Source organism: Micropterus salmoides, unplaced genomic scaffold, assembly GCF_014851395.1.
Source record: "Micropterus salmoides isolate LMB-PRFRI ecotype aquatic unplaced genomic scaffold, ASM1485139v1 Ms_hic_scaffold_7, whole genome shotgun sequence".
NCBI lineage: Eukaryota > Metazoa > Chordata > Actinopteri > Centrarchiformes > Centrarchidae > Micropterus > Micropterus salmoides.
Window position 1 is genome coordinate 35200482 of NW_024044459.1, and position 21239 is coordinate 35221720.

The window sequence follows — 21239 nt, forward strand, 5'->3', positions numbered from 1 at the left end:
AGTTAACTTTGGATTTACATGTTTCTGTAACAAACAGTGCAGGGCACAGAGTCCGATTTGAAGGGTGATTTTTTTCATGGATACAATTATATACAGTACATTATATATACATTATAATATCAGGAAACAGTAAATAAACACCACATAAATGATGACACAAAATAACATTTTAAAAAACAAAAACAAATGCATGGCAAATGCAGTTAATAGTAAATATGTATGTAGGTGTGATTTTAACATGGAGTGTTAAGATTTTGACTTTATTGATCGCACACTGGGGAGATTCTCAGGTTGCAGCAGCGCCAGATACAACACAACACCAGAGATAAGAAAATACACATTAATAAAAATAGAATATAAATATATATATAAATACAAAATACAGTAAAAATAGAAAATAAGAATAATAGTTATGTGTCCACTATATTCGCCTTTTTATGATCATGTCTAAGTTCATGCATTTAATTCCTGTATTGTAAAGCACTTTGAACTGAAATTCTTGTTTGAAAGTTGTTTTACACATAAAGTTTATTATTATTTTATTGTTTGGTACAGGGTAAGAATAAGTTGTATCATATTAGATGCATGACTAAATCTGTAACCTTGTATAATCGATTGTGGTTATGTCCTACATGTTTCTCAGAGGTGAACCATGCTGTCATTCAGTCTTCTTGTTGCTCTGAGTTTTGGCTGAAGACTTTTTGTGGATCAAATGCAGAAGCTCTTCCCACACGTCTTGTTTTGGGCCTGATTTTTACTAGTTTTAACTACAACTACTAAAATACAAAATAATCAACAGCAACATGTCCTTCCAGAAACAGTGTCCCTTGAAATTTAGATTGTTGAATGAATCAATGTTCTGTATCCTTACAGTGTCAGATGATCTGCGGAGAAAAAGCATGGAATTCCTGCCACTCACCAGTGAGTTAACCTGAACTGAGTCAGAATTATTCTTCTGTATATTAACATGTGGAATTACAGTGTTTTTATGTGCTGGGTACAAACTCACATTTTATTTTCATATAAATATTTGCAAGCTCATTGATAAAATTGTAAGTTTCAACATGATGACAGCTGACACATTCTCTGAAGTCCACCTTGAAAAATATTGACTTTGGTTATAAATCCAGAATATATTATTTTCATTTTGGACAAAGTCTACACAGTTCTTTTAATTCAGTGTTTTCCTTTCAGTGTCTGAGCTGAGGGTTGTTCTGCTGGGGAACAGCTGGTCTGAGAGGAGTTCAGTGGGGAACTTCATACTGGGAGAGATTAAGTTCAACACTGAGGAAGAACCAGACCGCTGTCTGAGAGAAAGAGGACGCTTAAAGGAAAAAGAAATAGTTCTCATCAACACCCCAGATCTGCTGCATCCCAACATCTCTGAACACAAACTGACAGAACATGTGACAAACTGTGTGAGTGTCTCTGATCCTGAACCTCATGTGTTCCTGCTGGTTCTACAGCCTGAAGACTTCACTGAGGAACACAAACTGAGGCTCTGCAGAGTCCTGAAACTCTTCAGTGATCGATCATTTGATCATTCACTGGTTCTGATATCAACACCCAGAGAGGAGAGCTCAGGTTCCAAGGAGAAGGAACATGTTTTAACTTGGATTCTACAAAGTCTGTCGGTAAGTGCAGGACTCTAATTCAGTTAATGGGAACTTTATACATCACAACTGATAATGTTTACTGTATTCTTTACAGAGCTGAGAACTCCCAGTGAATACACCCCACCGCACCAGTGTAAGTACATCTGAAGTTATTATCCAGAACACTTTGATGTAAGAGATGAGATATGTAAGGGATTGTACCTGATGAGGTGTCCATTACCAGGAATTAATGAATGACTGGGAGGCCAGAACAGTCCATTAACTCCTAATTATTTTAGAGACACCTTGAATGGAGTTTCCTGCTTATACCCTGGTCACTTGCCCCAAAAAAAACCCAAGACCATTAATTTATGTTTTCATTAGTTTTGCAATTAAAAAGTTTTTCACAAACCATAACTCAGTTTCCCTGGTAAAACCTTAACGTTTGACTAATATCTGGACCAGTCATTACCATTCCTCAAGGTTTAGTAAGCTCTAGTTATCAGTCAGAGATTTGGTAAAAAACTACACATCTTGCTCTACATATACAAATCAAATGTTAATTTTGGTGAATCACTGATGTCGCTGACTGAAAAGGATCCATAATGAGCAAACTGTCACAAACTTACAGACATGCTAATGTATATATTTGTATCGTTGAGAATTGTGGTTCATATACTTGATTATGGAGGGCACATGGATTTAGTAGTATTAGTTCACACTACACGATTTTTAGCCTGATTTGCCGCTCGGCAAATGTGATCAGGAGTAAATCAGGGGTTGATCTGGGGTCGGCAGTCATTATGTGTGAACTACTAAAGGAAGCATCAAAACGGCTCCCTGACACACGACTGACACATCGCCGACATCTACCAGATATCTAGCATGCCAAATATCTGGAAGAGTCGGCCGACTCGACATCTACGTCCAGCCAATGAGAGCAGGCAGCTACTTTTCACTACAAAAAACTTTTTTACTGACCTCCAGTTCTCTCTGTAGCTCAGACGATCCCTATTATCTGCGTGTGCTCATCCATTCTTTCACCCATAGTCTTTGTCTTTATAATTGCCATCTTTATAATAACAAAAAACAGCTGTTTCGTGCGCAGGATCGCTCATTTCCCGTTTCACATTGAGACCAGCGTCGTATCACAAAGTCGCTGTCAGCTCGTGTAGTGTGTGACCCCTGTCACCAGTTAGTCACGTAGTGTGAACGCAACGACTTAAAGACTCCCGTCACAGATGGCAAGTTGTGTAGTGTGAACGAGCCTTTATATCTGAATCCCTCTTTATTTATGAAATGTTTTAGCAAAGGACCTGGGCGAGACCTGGGTGAGAAATCAGCCTATATAGAACTGATTGGGCAACTTTTTGGGCAATGTTGATGGGCAATCTTGCTGGTGGCAAGTCCGACCATGTTTTGAACGGATAGCGGCAGGGTGAACGGTGGTGTGGGAAGGGGATTACGGTAGTAATCTTTACTCATTACCATTGGTGGGAACATTGCCGAGCACCGCTGCTCTAAAAGTTGCTCCGTGTATCATCAGCTTTAGGAGGCTTAATTAATGTAAGAGGGAAAGGTAAGACAGGTCTAGCTTAGAGTCATTAGCTGACCCCACAAGTGTTCACTGACGTTCCAGCTCTAGTTATTTCTCACTTGTAACTCACTGTACTTGTTAGGGAGACAACAGTTAGACTGATAAGGTAGAGACAGTAGCTCAGGCGTCAGGCTAACTGATATCAGTGTTCTCAGGGAATATTACAAGTTTGAGTCTTACAAGAATGTTTACAAGAACTCACTGGCTCCACAGATTAAAGTCCAACTCATGCATAGTAATAGATTCCAATATAACAAAGCATTGGAGTCTAAACATCAGATAGATTTGATGTTCCAGGTTGAGGCCAGCTAAAGATGACCTAAGAGGAAAACATACAGTAACCAAGGGGAAGACGGAGATGTTCTCCTTCAGATTTGTTCACTTGTTGTATGCTGCCACTGTATCTCATCAGCCGGGCTCAATAAACCGTGCTGTGTTAAGTCACCAATCTCCGAAACTTAGTAACCCCTGAACATGGCTCACAATATTTCTTTTATACCCTGCACTTCGTTAAATTAATGATGAATTATAATAAATATGATGAATTGAGGAGTAATGAGAAGACTCATTGGAGTCTTAAACTAAATGTTTTTATTTTTGTTATTTCATAGCATCTGAACTGAGGATTGTGATGTTTGGAAGTGAAGACAAAAAGAGATCATTGTGCAACCTCATCATCAGGAGCAAAAAGTTTAAATTTTATCAAATAAACCAAAACATGCAATCTGAGGTCGTCTGTGGAGACTGAAAAGGAACACCTCTAAAAGTGGTGAAATCTTCAAACATTTTTAGTCTGACTGAGGAGAAAGTGAGAAGAGAGGTGAAGATCTGTGAGACTCTTTGTCCTCCTGGACCAAATGTTCTGCTGCTGTTAGTGAAGCCTTCTGATTTCACTGAGTAGAACAGACAAAAACTGAAGTTCATCCTGAGTTTGTTTGGTCAAGATGCTTTTAAACACTCAATGGTCATCACGACGCATGAGGGGAATGTAACACGTAGCTCTGTCAGTCAGCTGCTTAAAGACTGTGGAAGTAGACAGTACAACATGTTGGAAAATGACCGCACACTGTTAATGGAGAACATTGAGAACATTGTGCATGAAAACAGAGGAACCTACCTCACCTTCACTGAAGAGACTGAACACATCAAACCAGCTTTAAACCTGGTTCTGTGTGGGAGGAGAGGAGCAGGAAGGACTTCAGCAGCCAAGGCCATTTTAGCTCAGACAGAGTTTCATTCAGTCTCCGTCTCATCAGAGTGTGTTAAACATCAGGGAGAGGTGTGTGGACGTTGGGTTTCCCTGGTGGAGCTGCCTGCCTTGTATGGAAAACCTCAGGAGGCAGTGATGGAGGAATCACTCAGGTGTATCTCCCTCTGTGATCCTGAGGGCGTCCATGTCTTCATCCTGGTCCTACCTGTGGGTCCCCTCACTGATGAAGACAAGAGAGAGTTAGAGACCATCCAGAACACATTCAGCTCTCGAGTCGATGACTTCACCATGATTCTGTTCACTGTGGAGTCAGATCCTGCAGCTCCAGCTGTTGTTAACTTTCTAAAGGAAAACAAGGACATCCAGGAGCTCCGTCAGAGCTGTGGAGGAAGAGATGTTCTCAACATCAAGGACGAGCAGCAGATCCCAGAGCTGCTGGACATGGTGGAAAAGATGAGACAATCTGAAAATAAACCATCCTGCTATACAGCTGTAACATTTGCACGTGCACAAATGGAAAACCTCATAAAACAACAGAAACATATCAACAGGCAACAAGATGAACTTCAGAGGCTGATGAAGAAGAACAAAATCACTTGTAAGTACTTTGAATTTAAATGTTTTTCTGTGATCTGAACCATGTTGATCATCACAGTCTTGAACCTTCACTGTAGATGCTGAGAATATTTAAAGTAACTCCAGGTCTTCTTATTTCACAGGTGATGATGAGGAGCAGAGCCCAGAGAGTCTCAGGATTGTGCTGATAGGGAAGACTGGAAGTGGAAAGAGCTCTTCAGGAAACACCATTCTAGGAAGAGACGAGTTTGAGGCGGAGTCAAGTCAAACATCAGTCACCAAACTTTGTCAGAAAGCACAGAGTGAAGTGGACGGTCGTCCGGTCGTTGTGGTCGACACTCCTGGTCTGTTTGACAATAGTTTGTCCCATGAAGAGGTTTATGAGGAGATGGTGAAATGCATCAGTCTTCTGGCTCCAGGACCACATGTCTTCCTGTTGGTGTTACAGATCGGGAGACTCACAAAAGAGGAGAAGGAGACATTAACACTCATCAAGGAAGCCTTTGGGAAAAATTCTGAAAAGTTCACCATCATTCTTTTAACTGGAGGAGATTCATTAAAGCATGAATAGCGGACCATTGAAGAATATATTGCTAAAAAATGTGATGATTCCTTCAAGAATCTGATCTCTGACTGTGGAGGAAGATACCATGTGTTTGATAACTGTGATGAAGAAAACTACACCCAAGTCAGTGAGCTGATAACCAAGATTGACACCATGCTGAAGGAAAATGGAGGCAGCTGCTACACCAATGAGATGCTGCAAGAGGCCGAGGCAGCTATAAAGAAAGAAATGGAGAGAATCCTGAAGGAGAAGGAAGAAGAGATGAAGAGAGAGAGGGAGGAACTTCAAAGAAAACATGAGGAGGAAATGGAAGAGATGAAAAGAAGAATGGAAGAACAGAGAGCAGAAACTGAAAAGGAGAGAAAACTGAGAGAAAAACAACTTGAAGAAAAGGAGGAGAAGATAAAGAAGGAACGTGAGAAGAGAAAGAGAGAACAGGAAAAGAGAGAAGAAGAAGACAGGAAGAGAAAACAACAGGAAGAAATTCAACGACAGAAGTGGGAACGAAAATGTGAAGCTTTGGAGCAAAATATAAGATCAGAGTCAGAATCAAAGGAAACCATTGACAGAAAGCTGAAGGAGAGCAGAGAAGAGATGAGAAAAGAACGAGAGAACTGGGAGAAAACACAAAGAGAATGGTGGAAAAAACCTTATCAAGAAGACGAAGAGAGACGACAGGAGGAACAAACAAGACTTAGAAAACTTCAAGAAGAATATGAACAGGAAAGAGAAAATTATGAAAAGAAAAGAAATGAAGAGGACAGAATCAGAAGAGAGGACTCTCATTGAGTACTTAGGCTCTGAGGTCCTCCCGGTGGAGGAAAGCAGACCAGTTGCTGGTGTGTTTTGGGTCCCCCAAGGCTGGGCTCCCCGCTTCTAAACACACTATCAGCAACTGGATAGTTCAGACTATTTCCCTGGCCTATCAGGTGCGCGGTTTGGCTTCACCTATGGCCGTGAGGGCCGACTCTACTAGAGGCATGGCGGCCTCTAGGGCCCTCCTTTCAGGGGCTTTTCTTCGGGATGTGTGTGAGGCAGCTGGCTGGGCCACTCTGCACACGTTCATCCGGTTTTACAGTCTGGACCTTCCATCTGCGCCCGGCACCTGAACGCTCTCCTCTTAGTCGTGGCTACGGGTTACTGCACGCTGGGGCAGGTGGGGGCTTTCAGCGTGGCATAGTGGGTATCTCGTTCCCATAGTGTCGTCACCGACGCAGTTCGAGTTCCCTTGAAGGGGAACGTCTCGGGTTACGTATGTAACCCCTGTTCCCCGAGAAGGGGAACGAGACACTGCGTCGGTCCGCCATGCCTCGCCCTGCCTGGAGCGCCTTGCTTCAGCAGAGAGCTGGTTTGTCCTGTGTGCCGACGTGCTTTATACACCTCCAGTTACACCGTCCCACGCTACTGTTCGAGCAACGCCAATAGGATTGGCGTAGTTTCATTCATAATTCAGCCCTGCCACACCTAGAGGCGTTCCCATAGAGTCGTCACCGACACAGTGTCTCGTTCCCCTTCTCGTGGAATAAGGGTTACATACGTAACCCAAGAGGTTATTTGAAATACCCATATATACAATGTGGATCTCCTGTTCTGGGGTAAACTTGTTCCACAAGATACTGCTTTTCTTGCAATTCTGTGAAAAACATTTGATTGGTTTTACAGTGGTGACTTATCCTTGTCATTACTGAACTAGTACCAGTGCTATACAGCACCTACATTTACTTACCACTTCTCATTTTAAAATAACCAGCAACAGCACAGCAGCTGAGATTTCGTGGAGCCTCCCTCATGCTCATCCCATGGCCTCCCTCTTCTTCCTGGTCCTCTCCTTCTCCCTAGTTCTTATTGATCCTGCCCTCTCCTCCTCTTGCTTCTTCACCTCCCCATCCTCGTCTTCTTTCATCTACCTCCTTGTCCATGTCCTCCTCTTCCTCCTCTAATTCTCACCTGTCTAAAGCCACCAAGCCAAACCAAATGTTTACCTGGGTCAATTTAGTGCTCAAGCTATAATTGTTATGTGAACAAAAAATCTAAAAGTGTGGTTTTCACATGTGTCAATGTGGAATGTCAATTGGCAAAATAGTGTAGCAAAAATAGTAATGATAAAAGTTTTGATAGAAGTCTGTTGAGGAATGAGGAACTGAGTGTAAAGCAGAGAAGAGACTTGGTAAATGATTTGTCTAGAAGTGTTAATGGTTTCAAAAATAGTGCTTCAAGAATGACTGTTAAGTGTGTCTAAGCTTTCAGAAAAAACACTGTAACTGTTCAATTTATGAGAATCAAGCCTTTGGATCAAAGCTATTCTTTTAGAAAGCAAGTAGGCTGAGTAAAGAGAACAGGGAGGAGGAGTTAGATCTGCTGAGTTACATCAGATACCTTACAGTTTTTTCTGAATGCTTCAAAGTCATTCTTGAGGCATTATTTCTCAAACCATTGACACTAATCATTTAGTCATTTCTCAGTTTTGAATGAACACTTTCTGCTGTACGCTTTTGTAAAACTTTAAACACAACCCACTGCTTTGCACTGGTTGCAATTTAATAACACACAATTACTATTTTTTGCTACACCATTTTGCCAGTTGGCATTCCACGTTGACACATATGAAAACACTTTTTGATTTTTAGTTCACATACCTATCAGAGCTTTAGCACTATTCGTAAATAGGCCACAGGTTAACATTTGGTTTGGTTAGCAATGGAGGCTTTAGAGAAATGAGAACTCGACTGGGAAGAGCTTGAAGGAGGCTTGGCAACGGGCTCAACCAAATCTCAGCCACTGTACTCTCACAGGTATCATCCTGTTATTTTCTAGTTATATAAGCCCAGACAAATGTTTTTCCCAGAATTGCAAGAAAACCAGTATCTGGTGGAACAGCTTTACTTACCCAGAGTAGGAGGCCCATATTGTAAACATGGGTATACCTGCATCACACTCAGAGACCATACTTGCACATAACACAATGTTCCAAAAGATCAACAGAGTGAGTCTCTCTGCATTGGATGAAGCTGCTGTACAGAGTCTCTTTCAAAATAAGCTCAATTCATGTAAAACAGGTGAGGAACACACATCTATACTTTACATTTGGGCAGCTGTGTGTATGTGAGTTTTACTGTACTACATGCATGACAAACCTTTATTGCAAACTGGTCTGCCCTACACACAGAAAACGCAAAAGCCACAAGTATTTTTCATTTTTACTATCAGTTATAGTTTGCTTTGTGTGCTTATTCAAAGACCTTTGTATGTACTGTAACTCAATTTTTAAATGAGTTTAAAGAGTTATGCAAGAATTGTAAGCTTTACATGAGATGTATAAGGTTTTGTGATCATGTGTAGAATTTTGCAAAAATAGCTGATAGTTTCAAAAAATTGTGCCTAAGCGATCACAAAAAAAAGGTATTTTTAATTATAGTTTCACCATTTCCCTGAACTGATTAGATTTTATAACAATGAACTGTAAATGAAGTAAAAAAAACAAACATGTTTTGGCCATGCTGTGTCCACCATCTTTCACAAAGACAATCACACAAACATTAACTTAAGCAAAAACACAACTCCAAGACAATTCAAAAAGAAGAAGAGAAAAAAGAACAACAAAACAACTGAAAAAAGAAACAAGCAAAAAAAACAAAAAAACAATCAACAATAGCTAAAGCAACAACCTAGGCAAATACCTCAAGTTCACCAAAAAACACACCCACTCAGACTCCCCTCAACACAGCATTTGACAGGCCAGCCTCCAGAGACCTATGGTAGATGACCCAAACTGCAAGAAACTGATCCAACCTGGAGTGGAGGATACCCGTGAGATACTCCAATGGAATCAATTGAAATATAACTCTATGCCAGCCCTGAATAGAAGGGCTGGCCTCTGAGATCCACTGCAATAATATATTTTTTCTGGCAGCACATGTCAACATTTTAAACAGTCTCTTGTTAGTTGCCGTAGTTATATTCCTGTTTGGAAGACACTGGGTCCATTTCCAATTGGGTACCCAGAATCCTCCCAATTTCCCTCAGCATCTCCGACCGGTATCTCTGCAGTTTGACACATGACCATAAGCAATGGGTCAATGTTCCAACCTTCACTTTACATTTGAGACACATCGGTGAAAGGGAAGGGTAAAAGAAATGTCTGTGATGAGAAGATATATGTATTTTACGAATAATTTTAAACTGTATTGCCTACATGAGGGTGTAAATTGATATAGTTTTAGCCTGATCCCAAATCCCATGTTCCCATGTCCCATCATCAGGAATAGCTGACAATTCGATTAACAGACTAAGAGACACTTTGTCTAATGGCTGAAACAGCATATTCTAATTCTGTTCTAATCTATAACAAACGTTAGCAGAGGGGAGAACAGATTTAAAGTGAGATAGTGACATTTTTTTTCTTTTCACCCCTGATGAGTTTACAGTCCTGAAATAATCAGCCTGAAACAAAAAGCTTTTGTTTCTCATTTGGAGAGATGTTTCTGCCAAACTAAACACTAATGCTCAGGAAGAACAGAATATCATATCTTACTCATATGTTATTCATTGATAACGTCTTCTTATTAAATTGTTTATCTTAAATTAACTGACGCTGTAATGGAGTAAAAAGTACTTTTCCATCTGCAAAGTGGTGTTGAAGAAGAAAGTTGCACAACCTGGGCCAGGTTAAGTGAAAGTAGCTCAAAATTACACTGAAGTACAGTCCTAGAGTAAATGTACTTGTTTGATTAGTAGCACCAGTAGTTTTTCATTATTTTTATTGACTAAAGTGAGTAAAAATGTGTTCTCCTATAACTGGAACAGAATCTGAATATTTGTAGATTTTTGTCCTGCAGAGAATTGTTGGTTTGGATGCTTTGTTGTACAGTTGTCAGTAGTTGATGGAAATTAAGGCTAATAAAGGAGGGGCAGTTCTTGTTACTGGCTGCTACATAATGTATCTTTAAAATGTGCTTTTATACACATATACATATATATTCATAGTTACAGTTAATGTGTATAATCTTGTTAAACAAGCAAACTACCTTTTTGGTGTTAGAATTAGGGCATGTTTGACCACAGACCACAGTACTGTTGTTACTTAACACACAGTGTAAATATACTGCCTATTGAAATGTTGAGATGTTGACTGTACATACAGCAATGTGATATATTATCTTTACTTTGCGAACCACACACAGACCTAAGGCTGTTTCTCCATGTTCAAATGCTGTTCAAATAATTTTTAACTCTCTGTGCTCTTCTCTTTGACCAGAGTCCCAGTCCACAGAGGTCTTGTAAGTAATTATTCCAGAGTCTCTTTCAACATGCATTTATATCTGCTACACAGTAGCAGTGCTAACAGTAGTACAGAAGTATTATTAGTAACAGATGCCAGTTTCAATTTACATGAACTACTAAATACTGCTTACATTATCTTCACTTTGCACGCTTAATTAAGGTAAATGTAGACTGATAATAACAACCTTTTCAGATTCACTTTGATCCAATGCACTTCTTGTGCACTGACAGGGTTTTGTCCAGCAGGTGGAGCTCTATCATTTTTTTCTGATATGAAATTTTAGAACTGCAGATCTGTTTGTACCTGGATGATAATGTGCATTTTGGATCTTTTTTCAGTCTAAGTTTCCTCTCTAAAATCTCTCTGAATTGAGGAGATTTACTGAGATGACTGAGACAAACGTTTATGTCCAAATTTAAGATGACGTGAACCCATTTTATTGTTTTCTTGTCTAGAAAATGGATTATAACTCTACTTATGGTACCCAGATCTAGTGAAATATCCGGAACAAACAAGAATCTTTACATGCAGAGTTATGCAGATACATTTTATACACACACAAACACACACACACACACATACACAAACATCTATAGCTGGATGTAGAGCAGAATTAGAAAGATTCTGATAATTAACATTCCTAAGAAAGATCTCTTTTACCTTAAATCCAGCCTCCTGGACACCCTCCATTCCAAGCCCTCTCTACCCAAAAGCTGAGCCCAGAAGAGTCCTTTGTGCAGCTGGTGCTGAGACTAACTGCCCCCTCTCAGACACACTCTGACCAGCTTCTGCTTTCCAAACACCAATCAAGGTAAACCAAATTATTATGTAATGTAAAAAGGTGGAAAAGCGTTTTTTTAATGCATGGAATGTTACAATGTGGATTACAAACAGAGAGATCCAGCTGTTTTCACTCTAAATGCACATTCGGCACCAACTCATGAGGAAGACTGTGTTTTACATAATATACAGCATAAACCTTCAAGTATGAGCTTCATAAGGACTTAATTTGTTCATAATGATTTGGTTAAAATGATCTGCACCTCTCTTGTGTGTTTGTTGTGTTAATGATTGTATTTGAAATATTTTATGTGAAACTGACAGGAATGTAATATTGTATAATGATGTAAAATATGGACACACTGCACTTTATTAGCTGCCTGCCTCGTTCAATGTTTGGACCAACTTTTGTCTCCAGAACAAATTTTTACATTGTGTTGTAGCTGTATATTTGTGCAACAGGGGTTAAAAGAAAAATAACATTTGTATAGTGTTCACAATGACAGAGACATTTTAATTGTATTTGTGTAATAAAGAGAGTCATCCTGCACACAGACTTTGTTCCTTCACTTTAATTTAAAAACATTTTGATGTGAATCTTTCTCAGCTCAGTCTGTCAAGTTCTTCAGATGTTCTGGTAAAAGACAGTCACAGTTCCATAAGAGGGAGAACATGTTGGTACCTGCCATGTTGTTTTACAGGCTTCACCCAATTCAGATAGGCTACTTCAGGATTAAATATAGAAAACATACTGTGTGAATAAGAGTTGAACTCTTTGTTTAGAGATGAGTTGAGAACCCATTGAGAGTCATTCACATAAAACAAATTGCTTCGGTATGAAATATTCTGAAACGTCTGATCATGTGATCTTGTTCTGACGTCTGGGTTTTTTGTTGAACCTTCTTTCCTTTCACTTTAATCCTCTTGGTGTGAAAACAGCAAGGCTTTCAGCAGGTGAGTGAACTCAACTAACTTTACATATTTAGCGCCTATTTATAACCGACTGGTGGTCATTTTATTTTTTTATTGACTAATGTCTTCTGCTACTTTATGATCCGGGACCGGGCCGCGGGACGCTGTTTGTGTGTCTGTCGGACTGGGCCAAACTAATAAGTCTACTTTAAAAGTGATGGGGGATGCGAGCGGGCCATCCCAACTTGGACGGATGGTCGTTTTGTTTCTGCAGTCCAATGATTGGCTCAACGGTGCCGCTCCAAAGAGTTTACTTTAAACTACTTTAGGCTACTACAAGTGTAACAGAGGCGGTAAATATGGCAAAAACAAATTAAGATGAAGAAGAACTGGGTGGTGCCGGAAAAAGAAGAATTAAGAAGAAAAAAAGACGCAGGACGCAGCAGCAGGGACGTGACAGGTGCACGATTAGTGAGCTAATGCATTTATTATAGGCCTACACTGAAATAATTTGTATGTGCATTTATATATAGGAATAGGCTATATATTATTCAAGGCTCTCAAGTCTCACGCATTCACCGTGAGACACACGCATTTCAGCCAGTTCACGCGCTCACACGGCACACCTTGTATTTCTCACGCTGAGAAATTAAGAGGTAAATTCTGTGATCCCGCAGGAAGCACGTCGTTACCACTCCCTGTGTAGAAACAGCCTATTAAAAATAAAAGGGGCTTACTCAAAGCAGAAAGAATAATGTCCCATATGACAGTACTATTATATATTAGATTATTAGATTATTATTCCTCATGCATTAATGTAGTTGGTTGAGGTTGAACTATTTTGTATCAGACTGCAATTAATGATTATTTTTATTATGGATTATTTTCTCCATTAATCGATTGTAATAAATTCTGAAAATAGTGAGAAATGTTGTCACCTTCACCTACTTGGACTACTGTCACTCCAAACCTGATAATGATTAAAAATAGGCCTACATTAAAATAATCAAAAGTAAAAGCTGCAAATCTTTACCTTTGTGAAGCTGGAAAGGTTTTTACATTCACAATGACTAATAACAAAACTGTTGGCTATTACATTTCTGTCAGTTAGCCTAAGTGATGTAGTTCTGCTATCTGGACTTCTATAAACTATTAAATATTTGAAATTATTTCAAAACATCCTATTTTTTAAACTCTTCATATGTTTTGCGTGAAAAAAGCTTATGTTTTTAAGGTAAAGAAACAAAAACACACAGAGAAAAATAAAAATCATAGGAAGGCTGTGGCCAATTTTCTGGCCAAAAAAAGTTATGAAGCGCTATGTAGCCTATGTATGATAGGTGAAGGTGAGGAGCTAACACAGCAGCAGAAGCTTAAGCTTGCTTAACCTTGAAACACCAGAGCTGTCAACTTTCAGACGTTGAGCGTGAGACTCAAGCCATTGACAATGTTCACACACGCTCTCACGCTACTCATCATTTTTCTCTCACAGTGAAAAACAAATGTATAACTGATAGAAACGAGTCAGGGCAAGTGTACTCCACCCAGCTGTTGCGACATCTTGCGCTGTGAGTTGCAGTAAGAAACTGAAAGAGTGTTAAGTAAAAACCTAAAATCTGAGGGGCAAACTTCCTTCGTTTGGGACTGTGACCTGCACTTTATCTGAGGTGCTGAAGTTAACATTTGTGTGGATTTGTGGTGATATTTCTGCCTGATCAAAGGTGTTTTCAGTACCCTAAGTATCGTTTATCCACCTCCTCCTCTCATCCAGTCCTAAACGGTTCTGTAGCTGCAGACGGTCTGAAGGGGCCAAATCAGCAGAGCAACCTCGCAGGCTTATGCACAGCAGAGTATAGGGCAAGTAGACTGTTTTAAAAGTATTATGAATTCTCATTAATGACGACGTTATTCTCGTAATATTATGACTTTTTTCCTCGACATGTCAGAGAAGACAGATAGCCTAGTCTATGGAGAGATTCTGAATGTGCAGAAAGTTTTGAACATGGGCAGAAAAGCTTCTGAAACACAGGAGCTAATAAAGTCCATGTGTTTATCACTGAATTAAAATGAATTCATTTCTCATTAAGGTGAAAAGGTGCCACAAGAGGTTACTTCCCCAAAGACAAAGACAAAAGTGGAGGGAAGACTAAATCAAACGTGTGTTGATTCAGCAGGGATGATATTACATGAGAAAATATGTTAATACGCATTTAATGTGTACCTTGTGTTGACAAATAAACTACCTCGTAACCTTGTAAAAGTTGATCTACAGGAGAAAATATGTGCAGTATCTTAAAGCAACACAGACTGCCTGAGAATTTTACTGCATTATATTCTATCATACTTTGAATCGTCACCTGCCACCTGGATTTTGTGTTTCCCTTATATTAATGAAGATTAATAACATCCACAAGTTCCCCTGTAGCAACCCCAAGAAAACTGACCTACAGTAAACACTAGTCAGTAGCACATCACAGGTCAGAGGATACAGCTGTAAATATCGTTACAATACAATAAGATACATAACAAAGCCTCAGTCCCCGCGACACTGAAGGATAAGCGTTTTTTATTTATTTAATTCTTTTCAGTAATTTCTTCAATGCTTGATTTTACTTTTCTCTAATCACTGAAGCATTGAGGGGCATTTTTCTTTTGTCTTGTTTAAAGTTAAAAGGAGGAACACAACTGTTAGTCTAATAAAAACAACAAATTGTATTGTCCATAATTCCTATTTACAACTGCAACATCTGGTGAGTCTGGTGAGTAAATCAAAGAATAAGACAACATTTTAAGTTTTACCGTAAAGTGCTTTCAGCTATAATTTGAGGTGGTGTAGAACCCTGCACATTATATTTGTTGTATACCTTGATGACATATTAAAGGTGTTTTTATTTTCTGTAACTGTTTAATTGTTTTTGCAGAGAGAGATGATGTGAAACCTGGAAATCGCAGAAACTGCTTTAGCTTCCTGACCCCCAACAGTGAGTAACTTTGAATTGAACCACAGCATTCTGGCATTTCAAATAATTTGAAATCCAACATGTTTTAATACATGAAAAGAGCAATCAATGTGTATCGTTTTTAAATAACCAGAAAAAAAAACCCTGTATAATGTGTTTTACAAATCCTTTGGATCTGACAAGTTGGTTTTCTTTTATTTAAAACTCAATAAATCACAGTTGAATTCATTCTAAATTAATGTTTTTTATCTCCCAGGTCTTCTGCCCAATTAGAGCTAATATGTTTAGCTTTATTAATTCAATTCAATTTTATTAAATTTTATTTAAATAGTGCCAATTCACAACAACAGTTATCTCACAGCACTTTTCATAAAAGAGCAGGTCTAGACCGTACTCTGTGATGTTATTTACAGAAGCCCAACAGTTCCCACCAAGAGCAGCACTAGGAGACAGAGGCAAGGAAAAACTTCCTTTTAAGAGGCAGAAACCTCGAGCAGAACCATGGCTCAGGGTGTCTCCACCGGTTGGGGGTGAAAGAGAGAGATACTAAGAAAGTGGGAGAGAGGGCTGGGGGGTAGGGGAGAGCAGCCAACACAATATCCACACAGAAGACGAAGAAGATATATTTTATTAATCCCGCAGGGGGAAATTCAATGTTTAAGTAAAGTACAGACAGTAAAGGTAATAGTGGTACAGAAAATTAATAATGGTATAGATATTTATAGTAATGTTAATGATAATAGTAATGTTAACGATAATAATAAAAATAATAATAACAATAGGAATAGTAATAATAATTGTAGCCGAGGGATTGGAGCAGGAACACGGGGGCAGCAGGTGACCCGCAACCACAGATCCAGACTCCACAGCTCCAGAGCCTGCAGAAAGTGATAGGAGGAGAGAGGAGGTGGATGAGAAAGCACAAGATTATTAGAAAGGGAAGAAGTCGAGTTAGTAACATGCATTAATGGGATGAGAGAGAGGAGCTCAGTGAATGATGGGAAGTCCCACGGCAGGCTAACTGAGGGAGGGTTCAGGAGCATAGACGTGTGTAAATAATGGATTTAGTGTCCGTGACGTCACCCAAAGAGTTCTGAAGAGCCATTTTGAAGCTCAAAGTTGGTGGAGCTGGATGGTGCATTGGCAGCGCGTCACCGCATGTCACTCCCATGGGTGGAGCTGAGGTGACGAGTTGCTGAAATCATGCCGACCAAGCACGACGTGATCAAGTTAGCTCATGCTATTTGCTACTCTGCTGTAGCTTTGTCGGCTAAACCTCTGGGGCTGTATGTTTGGATGGTGGCTTGTGGCTATATCGCTGTTAGCTTACACTCAAGGTAAGTTAACTTGAAACTACACAATAACTTGTTAACTTTAAATAACTATTTATCTATTATTGAGGTTATAACACAAGGTTTAAAATGCTTTAATGCTTTTTAGTATATAAATGTGATAATTTGCAACTCCAGAATTTGTAAAGATTTGCAGAAATTTGGGATTGACAGTAACTATGAATCAGCATTCTCAAATATACATAACCTTTTTGCAAGTCGTTTACTTGGATGCCACTTGATCATATGATACTTGTCAAAGTTAAAAAGCTAGTTTTATATTCCTATTAGTTTAAGTCACAGATAATGGTAATGTTAGCTATTAAAATTACAAAAGTTAGCCGTAACATTTATTGTTGTTGCTGCTGTTCTCCACACCGCTTGATTTTTTATTTGAGTAATGTTACTGCTGTCCACAGCGCTGTGTCAGATTATTGTCTTGAATATGACTGTTGAGAGAAAAAGGCGCTTTCTTTTTTGTTACAAGATGTTTTTTTCTTTCAGGGATCGGTTCTTGTTGAGGTTCTGATGCCTCCACGTTTGCTACACACAGCTTAAAATGTAAGTAAAGTTACTAGTCGTGGCTACTTGACATTTGACAGCTAATATTACTGATATTACCTTGTCTGTCTGCAAAGGACAACACAACAAATACTGTAGACTATTGTACTATTGACTATTGTTATCTACTGTCATTTTGAGGTGTTGCACACATGTTCCATTTCTCCCACATCTGACATAATAATAGCCTACTATCAACATATAATGAGCCATGTTTTAGAGATGCATTTAAAAAAACGGGTCTGTTGTCAGCTGCTTTCAAAGATCCCACAATAAACGCGGAAAGAATAGCTGCCAGTACACTGCAACCATGTGTGCTTTCATATAGCGACACTCCTTTCTGGAACCAGCTGCATAGAAAAAGATAGAGGGAAGGAGCGAGGGCAGGGGCTGAGCACTGCACGCAGCTCTGCAGTGAAATACGATTTTCACCAGATATTTTTACCATTTTAAATAGTAAAAAAATTTAAAATCAATAAGTGGCTGTCCGTGTTGATAGTGTGACGGGCCACCACAAATAAATCAATATATGGGAAACACTGAAACAAATAAAGGACTGGAAATATTTAACTTTGTGTAATGAATCTATAATATATGATAGTTTCATTTAATAAATTTATTAATTATTACCCATTTATTTGTCTCCCATAGTCACAGTGTGGATAACGTGAGACCTGGTTCCCAGAGAGCTGCAGAGGCCTGTGAAGCATCATCAGTATGCTGGACGTCTGTATCTGATGGTGTCGACTGACGTCGTTACTTTTATTTTTAAATATTGTCCATATGTGTCAATTTTAACTCCTTTGTCTTTACTACTGACATTCTGTCTGTCAATTCAAAGGACAAGCTATTCATACAACACAGATAAAACTTCAAATATTAAAACCGAGCTTTTGCTAAATGAGAAGTTTGGTATAAGTTGAAAAGTGAAAATGCTCCCAAACATATTTCATGTTTCACATGAAATGTTGAAAAGTAATTATGCAGTGTATTTCTGTGTGTGCTGGAGTATTTTCACTCTCTAGATTATACTTTAGGATAAATAAATAATGTCTAAAATATGTCCAAATAAAACCAGTATATAATATCATCTTTTGATTGTTTTCTTTCTACTTACATATCTGCAAAATGTTGACCTATAAACACCATCTTAATATTTTCATTTACAAATGTTAACAATCATATATATTTTTAAGTTTAGATCAGGCTATTTCCAATTAACATAGGAAACTGATGAATGAAGAATGTGATTTTTTTAAAGAGGTCATTTTATTCTTTTTGGCTTTTCCCCACTACTTTATTGACTTATATAACTTTTGTGCATGTTAATAGATTTGCAAAGCTAAAAAGCCCAAAGGGAGTTCCCATCTCAGACAGAAAACACTGCTTTGAACTGCCTGAAAGCTCCTTTGTAGTCCAGCCTTTTCTGCCGCTTTCTGGTGACGTCACAAGAAAAAAATAATGCGTAATGCTCGCCAAGCAGCTAGTCAGACACACCTTAAAAAACCCTCTGAGCTGCAGCACACAGTAACAAGACGTCCGCCTTCCGCCTCCCCTCTCCCTTCCAAACACTGGCTACCCTCCAGGCAGTCAGTGGACATAAAGTTGTTCCTGTGATGTAGAGACAGAGCTCAGTCAAAACTTTATGGATGAAAGATACTTTTGTTACAGATTAATAACTCACTACTCTGAAACTCTTACTCCAGTCCCCACGCAGTCCTGGGACCACACTTCTAGGACCGTAGGTCTTTTGCGACAGCGCCATCTAGCGGATGCTAAGCTGGTAAGGGGAACATATAGAGCTGAACCAAAGCCATGTTTACCTGCTTTTCAGGATCTGCCCTACAGTGCTTCTGATTGGCTAGTATAACTAGGGACTGCGCATGTGCACTCCCAACAAAGATTTTATGAAAGTAAGACGCCTCATTCTGTAGCTAAAACACACAGGTGGAAAAGAGGTGCTGAGGCAATGTGCAGTATGACAAAAAATATGGTGTCTTTTGAAAAAATCCATGTAAACCTGTTCTGCTACAACCCCTAAATAAAATGATGAACCTGAAAATGAGCATAATATGACCACTTTAAGTATATTTAGTCCATTTTACAACAAAAACTGTTCCTAAAACATAAGTAATAATTTAACAAGCAATAGTTTAACAATTTAAAATCATGTCTTGCATTCATGAAAACATAATGAAGTGAAAAATGTGTTGTAACAGTAATTATAATGATAGACACTGTCGAAAAGCACCCAGTGTCATAATTTGAAATCAGTAGGGTTCAGGTGTTGTGCAGATAATTAAAACAAAAGGCTAAAAAAGCAGTAATGTGCAGGAGCTGAAGGGCCACGCTGGAAGCTCTGTTATGTCCTGTAGAGCTGGACGGTGCTTCATCTGAATAGATGCTGCAATTAGCAGTACTAGAACATGAAAGACAAGATGGGTACAGAGTTACTGACAATACAAATCCTCTGCGTGATAACCTCTCTGGTATGTAACAACAATTGTGGTGGCAATGTGCAATACACTTTTTACTCATATGTGCATTAGCGATCTTGCCACTGGACACTGTGCAGAAATACTCCATGTAGACAGGCACCTGTTGATCACTCAAATCAGCTCTATGTATGTGTATTATTAAGATCTTATTAGGGATAGGGCTCCAAGCAGCCTATTGGTTTTGTTCTGATTCTTCTTCTTCTTCTTCTTTCTTTCCACTAAAAGTGTTTGGGCAGCAAAAACTGCTGGATGAAAACAAAATTGGCACGTAGTTTGCAAATTCCACCCTACTCAGGCAAAGAAATGGCCCTCATAGACCTCATGGTGGCGCTATAACAATCAACTTGGTCAAACTTCTGTAATCATTTTAATCTCTGCTCCAATGGTCTTCTGCTCTAAAAATGTCAAAATATACGACTTTTTATCTCTTTTCTCCAAAACATATTTTTGCGAACTCGTCCCAGATGGTCGACCTGAAACTTTGGTGGGATTCAAATTCAAATTCAAATTGCCAAAATTAGCTTTATTAGCATTTTTTTCTTAAATTTTAACTTTTGTGTAATTACGTACAATTTTACATAAATACCTGTAAATCAAAATTGGCTTAAGCTATTGTGACCAAACTTGACGTGTCTGTTCAGATGCTCGGCCCGAGCTTTGCTGAGCAGTCCTGGAATATTCTTTCACTTGGTGGTGCTACACTTGCAAAAAGTGTAGACCTCGTAATTGACAATGATTGCGTGGCTTATAACAAAAATTTTTGATTTCTAGATATTTCTCTTTCCAAACTTCAAAAAATCTAAGAAAATCATCCGTACGTCCTAGAGAGCTGAAATATTTTCAGCACATCCACTGAAATGTGACTAATGTTTGCCTCTATGGTCAACTCAGAATTCAGTCACTCTATATTTTTCTGAATATGCTAATTCAATTAACACTTACATCTCCACAAATCTTTCTTCAAACGCTACCAAACTCGACAGAGTTGTACCGATATCAAGTGTTTCAAAGGGTTTTGAGATCGGTCAAACGATGAGTCTACATTGATATTCAGTATCTTTCTGTAACTTGTACAGTATGCACAACATAAGGTCCCTATTTATTTGGATCCCTAGCAGTTTCTTCAAATTTTTCTCTGCTGAAAAGAGTTTGTGCAGCTTTAACTTTAAATCTTAGAAACACAAAATATCGCAGGTGGGTGAACATTTCACCCAGTAGTCTGGTAATATAATGACACTCTCTGATCTCAAGGTAATGCTTTAAAATTCAGTATGCATTTCCCCAGTTATCTAAGTCCAACTTTTTTCATCACTTTAATCTATGCGTCGTCTGCATCTGTTCTTCTCTTCTGGAAATTTCATAAGTTGCGTTTT

At 38.9% G+C, this 21239-nt stretch overlaps 2 protein-coding genes across 3 annotated transcripts in view; both read left to right on the forward strand.

Annotated features, from left to right (window-relative positions):
* Positions 1 to 1166: 1166 nt before the first annotated feature.
* Positions 1167 to 12154, forward strand: LOC119891550 (GTPase IMAP family member 8-like). The gene is given in 4 exon segments (XM_038703281.1): positions 1167 to 1634; positions 1711 to 1749; positions 3804 to 5000; positions 5122 to 12154. Coding segments are annotated over 2 exon segments (2058 nt in total). The 5' UTR covers positions 1167 to 1634; positions 1711 to 1749; positions 3804 to 4153; the 3' UTR covers positions 6333 to 12154.
* Positions 12155 to 12347: 193 nt separating this feature from the next.
* Positions 12348 to 21239, forward strand: part of LOC119891520 (GTPase IMAP family member 8-like) — a 29895-nt gene continuing 21003 nt past the window's right edge. The window contains exons 1-2 of one of the 2 annotated variants that reach the window (XM_038703225.1): positions 12348 to 12558; positions 15438 to 15497. In XM_038703225.1, the coding sequence (XP_038559153.1) occupies position 15497 (1 nt within the window). In that variant the 5' untranslated portion in view covers positions 12348 to 12558; positions 15438 to 15496. The remainder of the gene's footprint in view (positions 12559 to 15437; positions 15498 to 21239) is intronic. The other variant, XM_038703226.1, reaches the window with a different exon arrangement.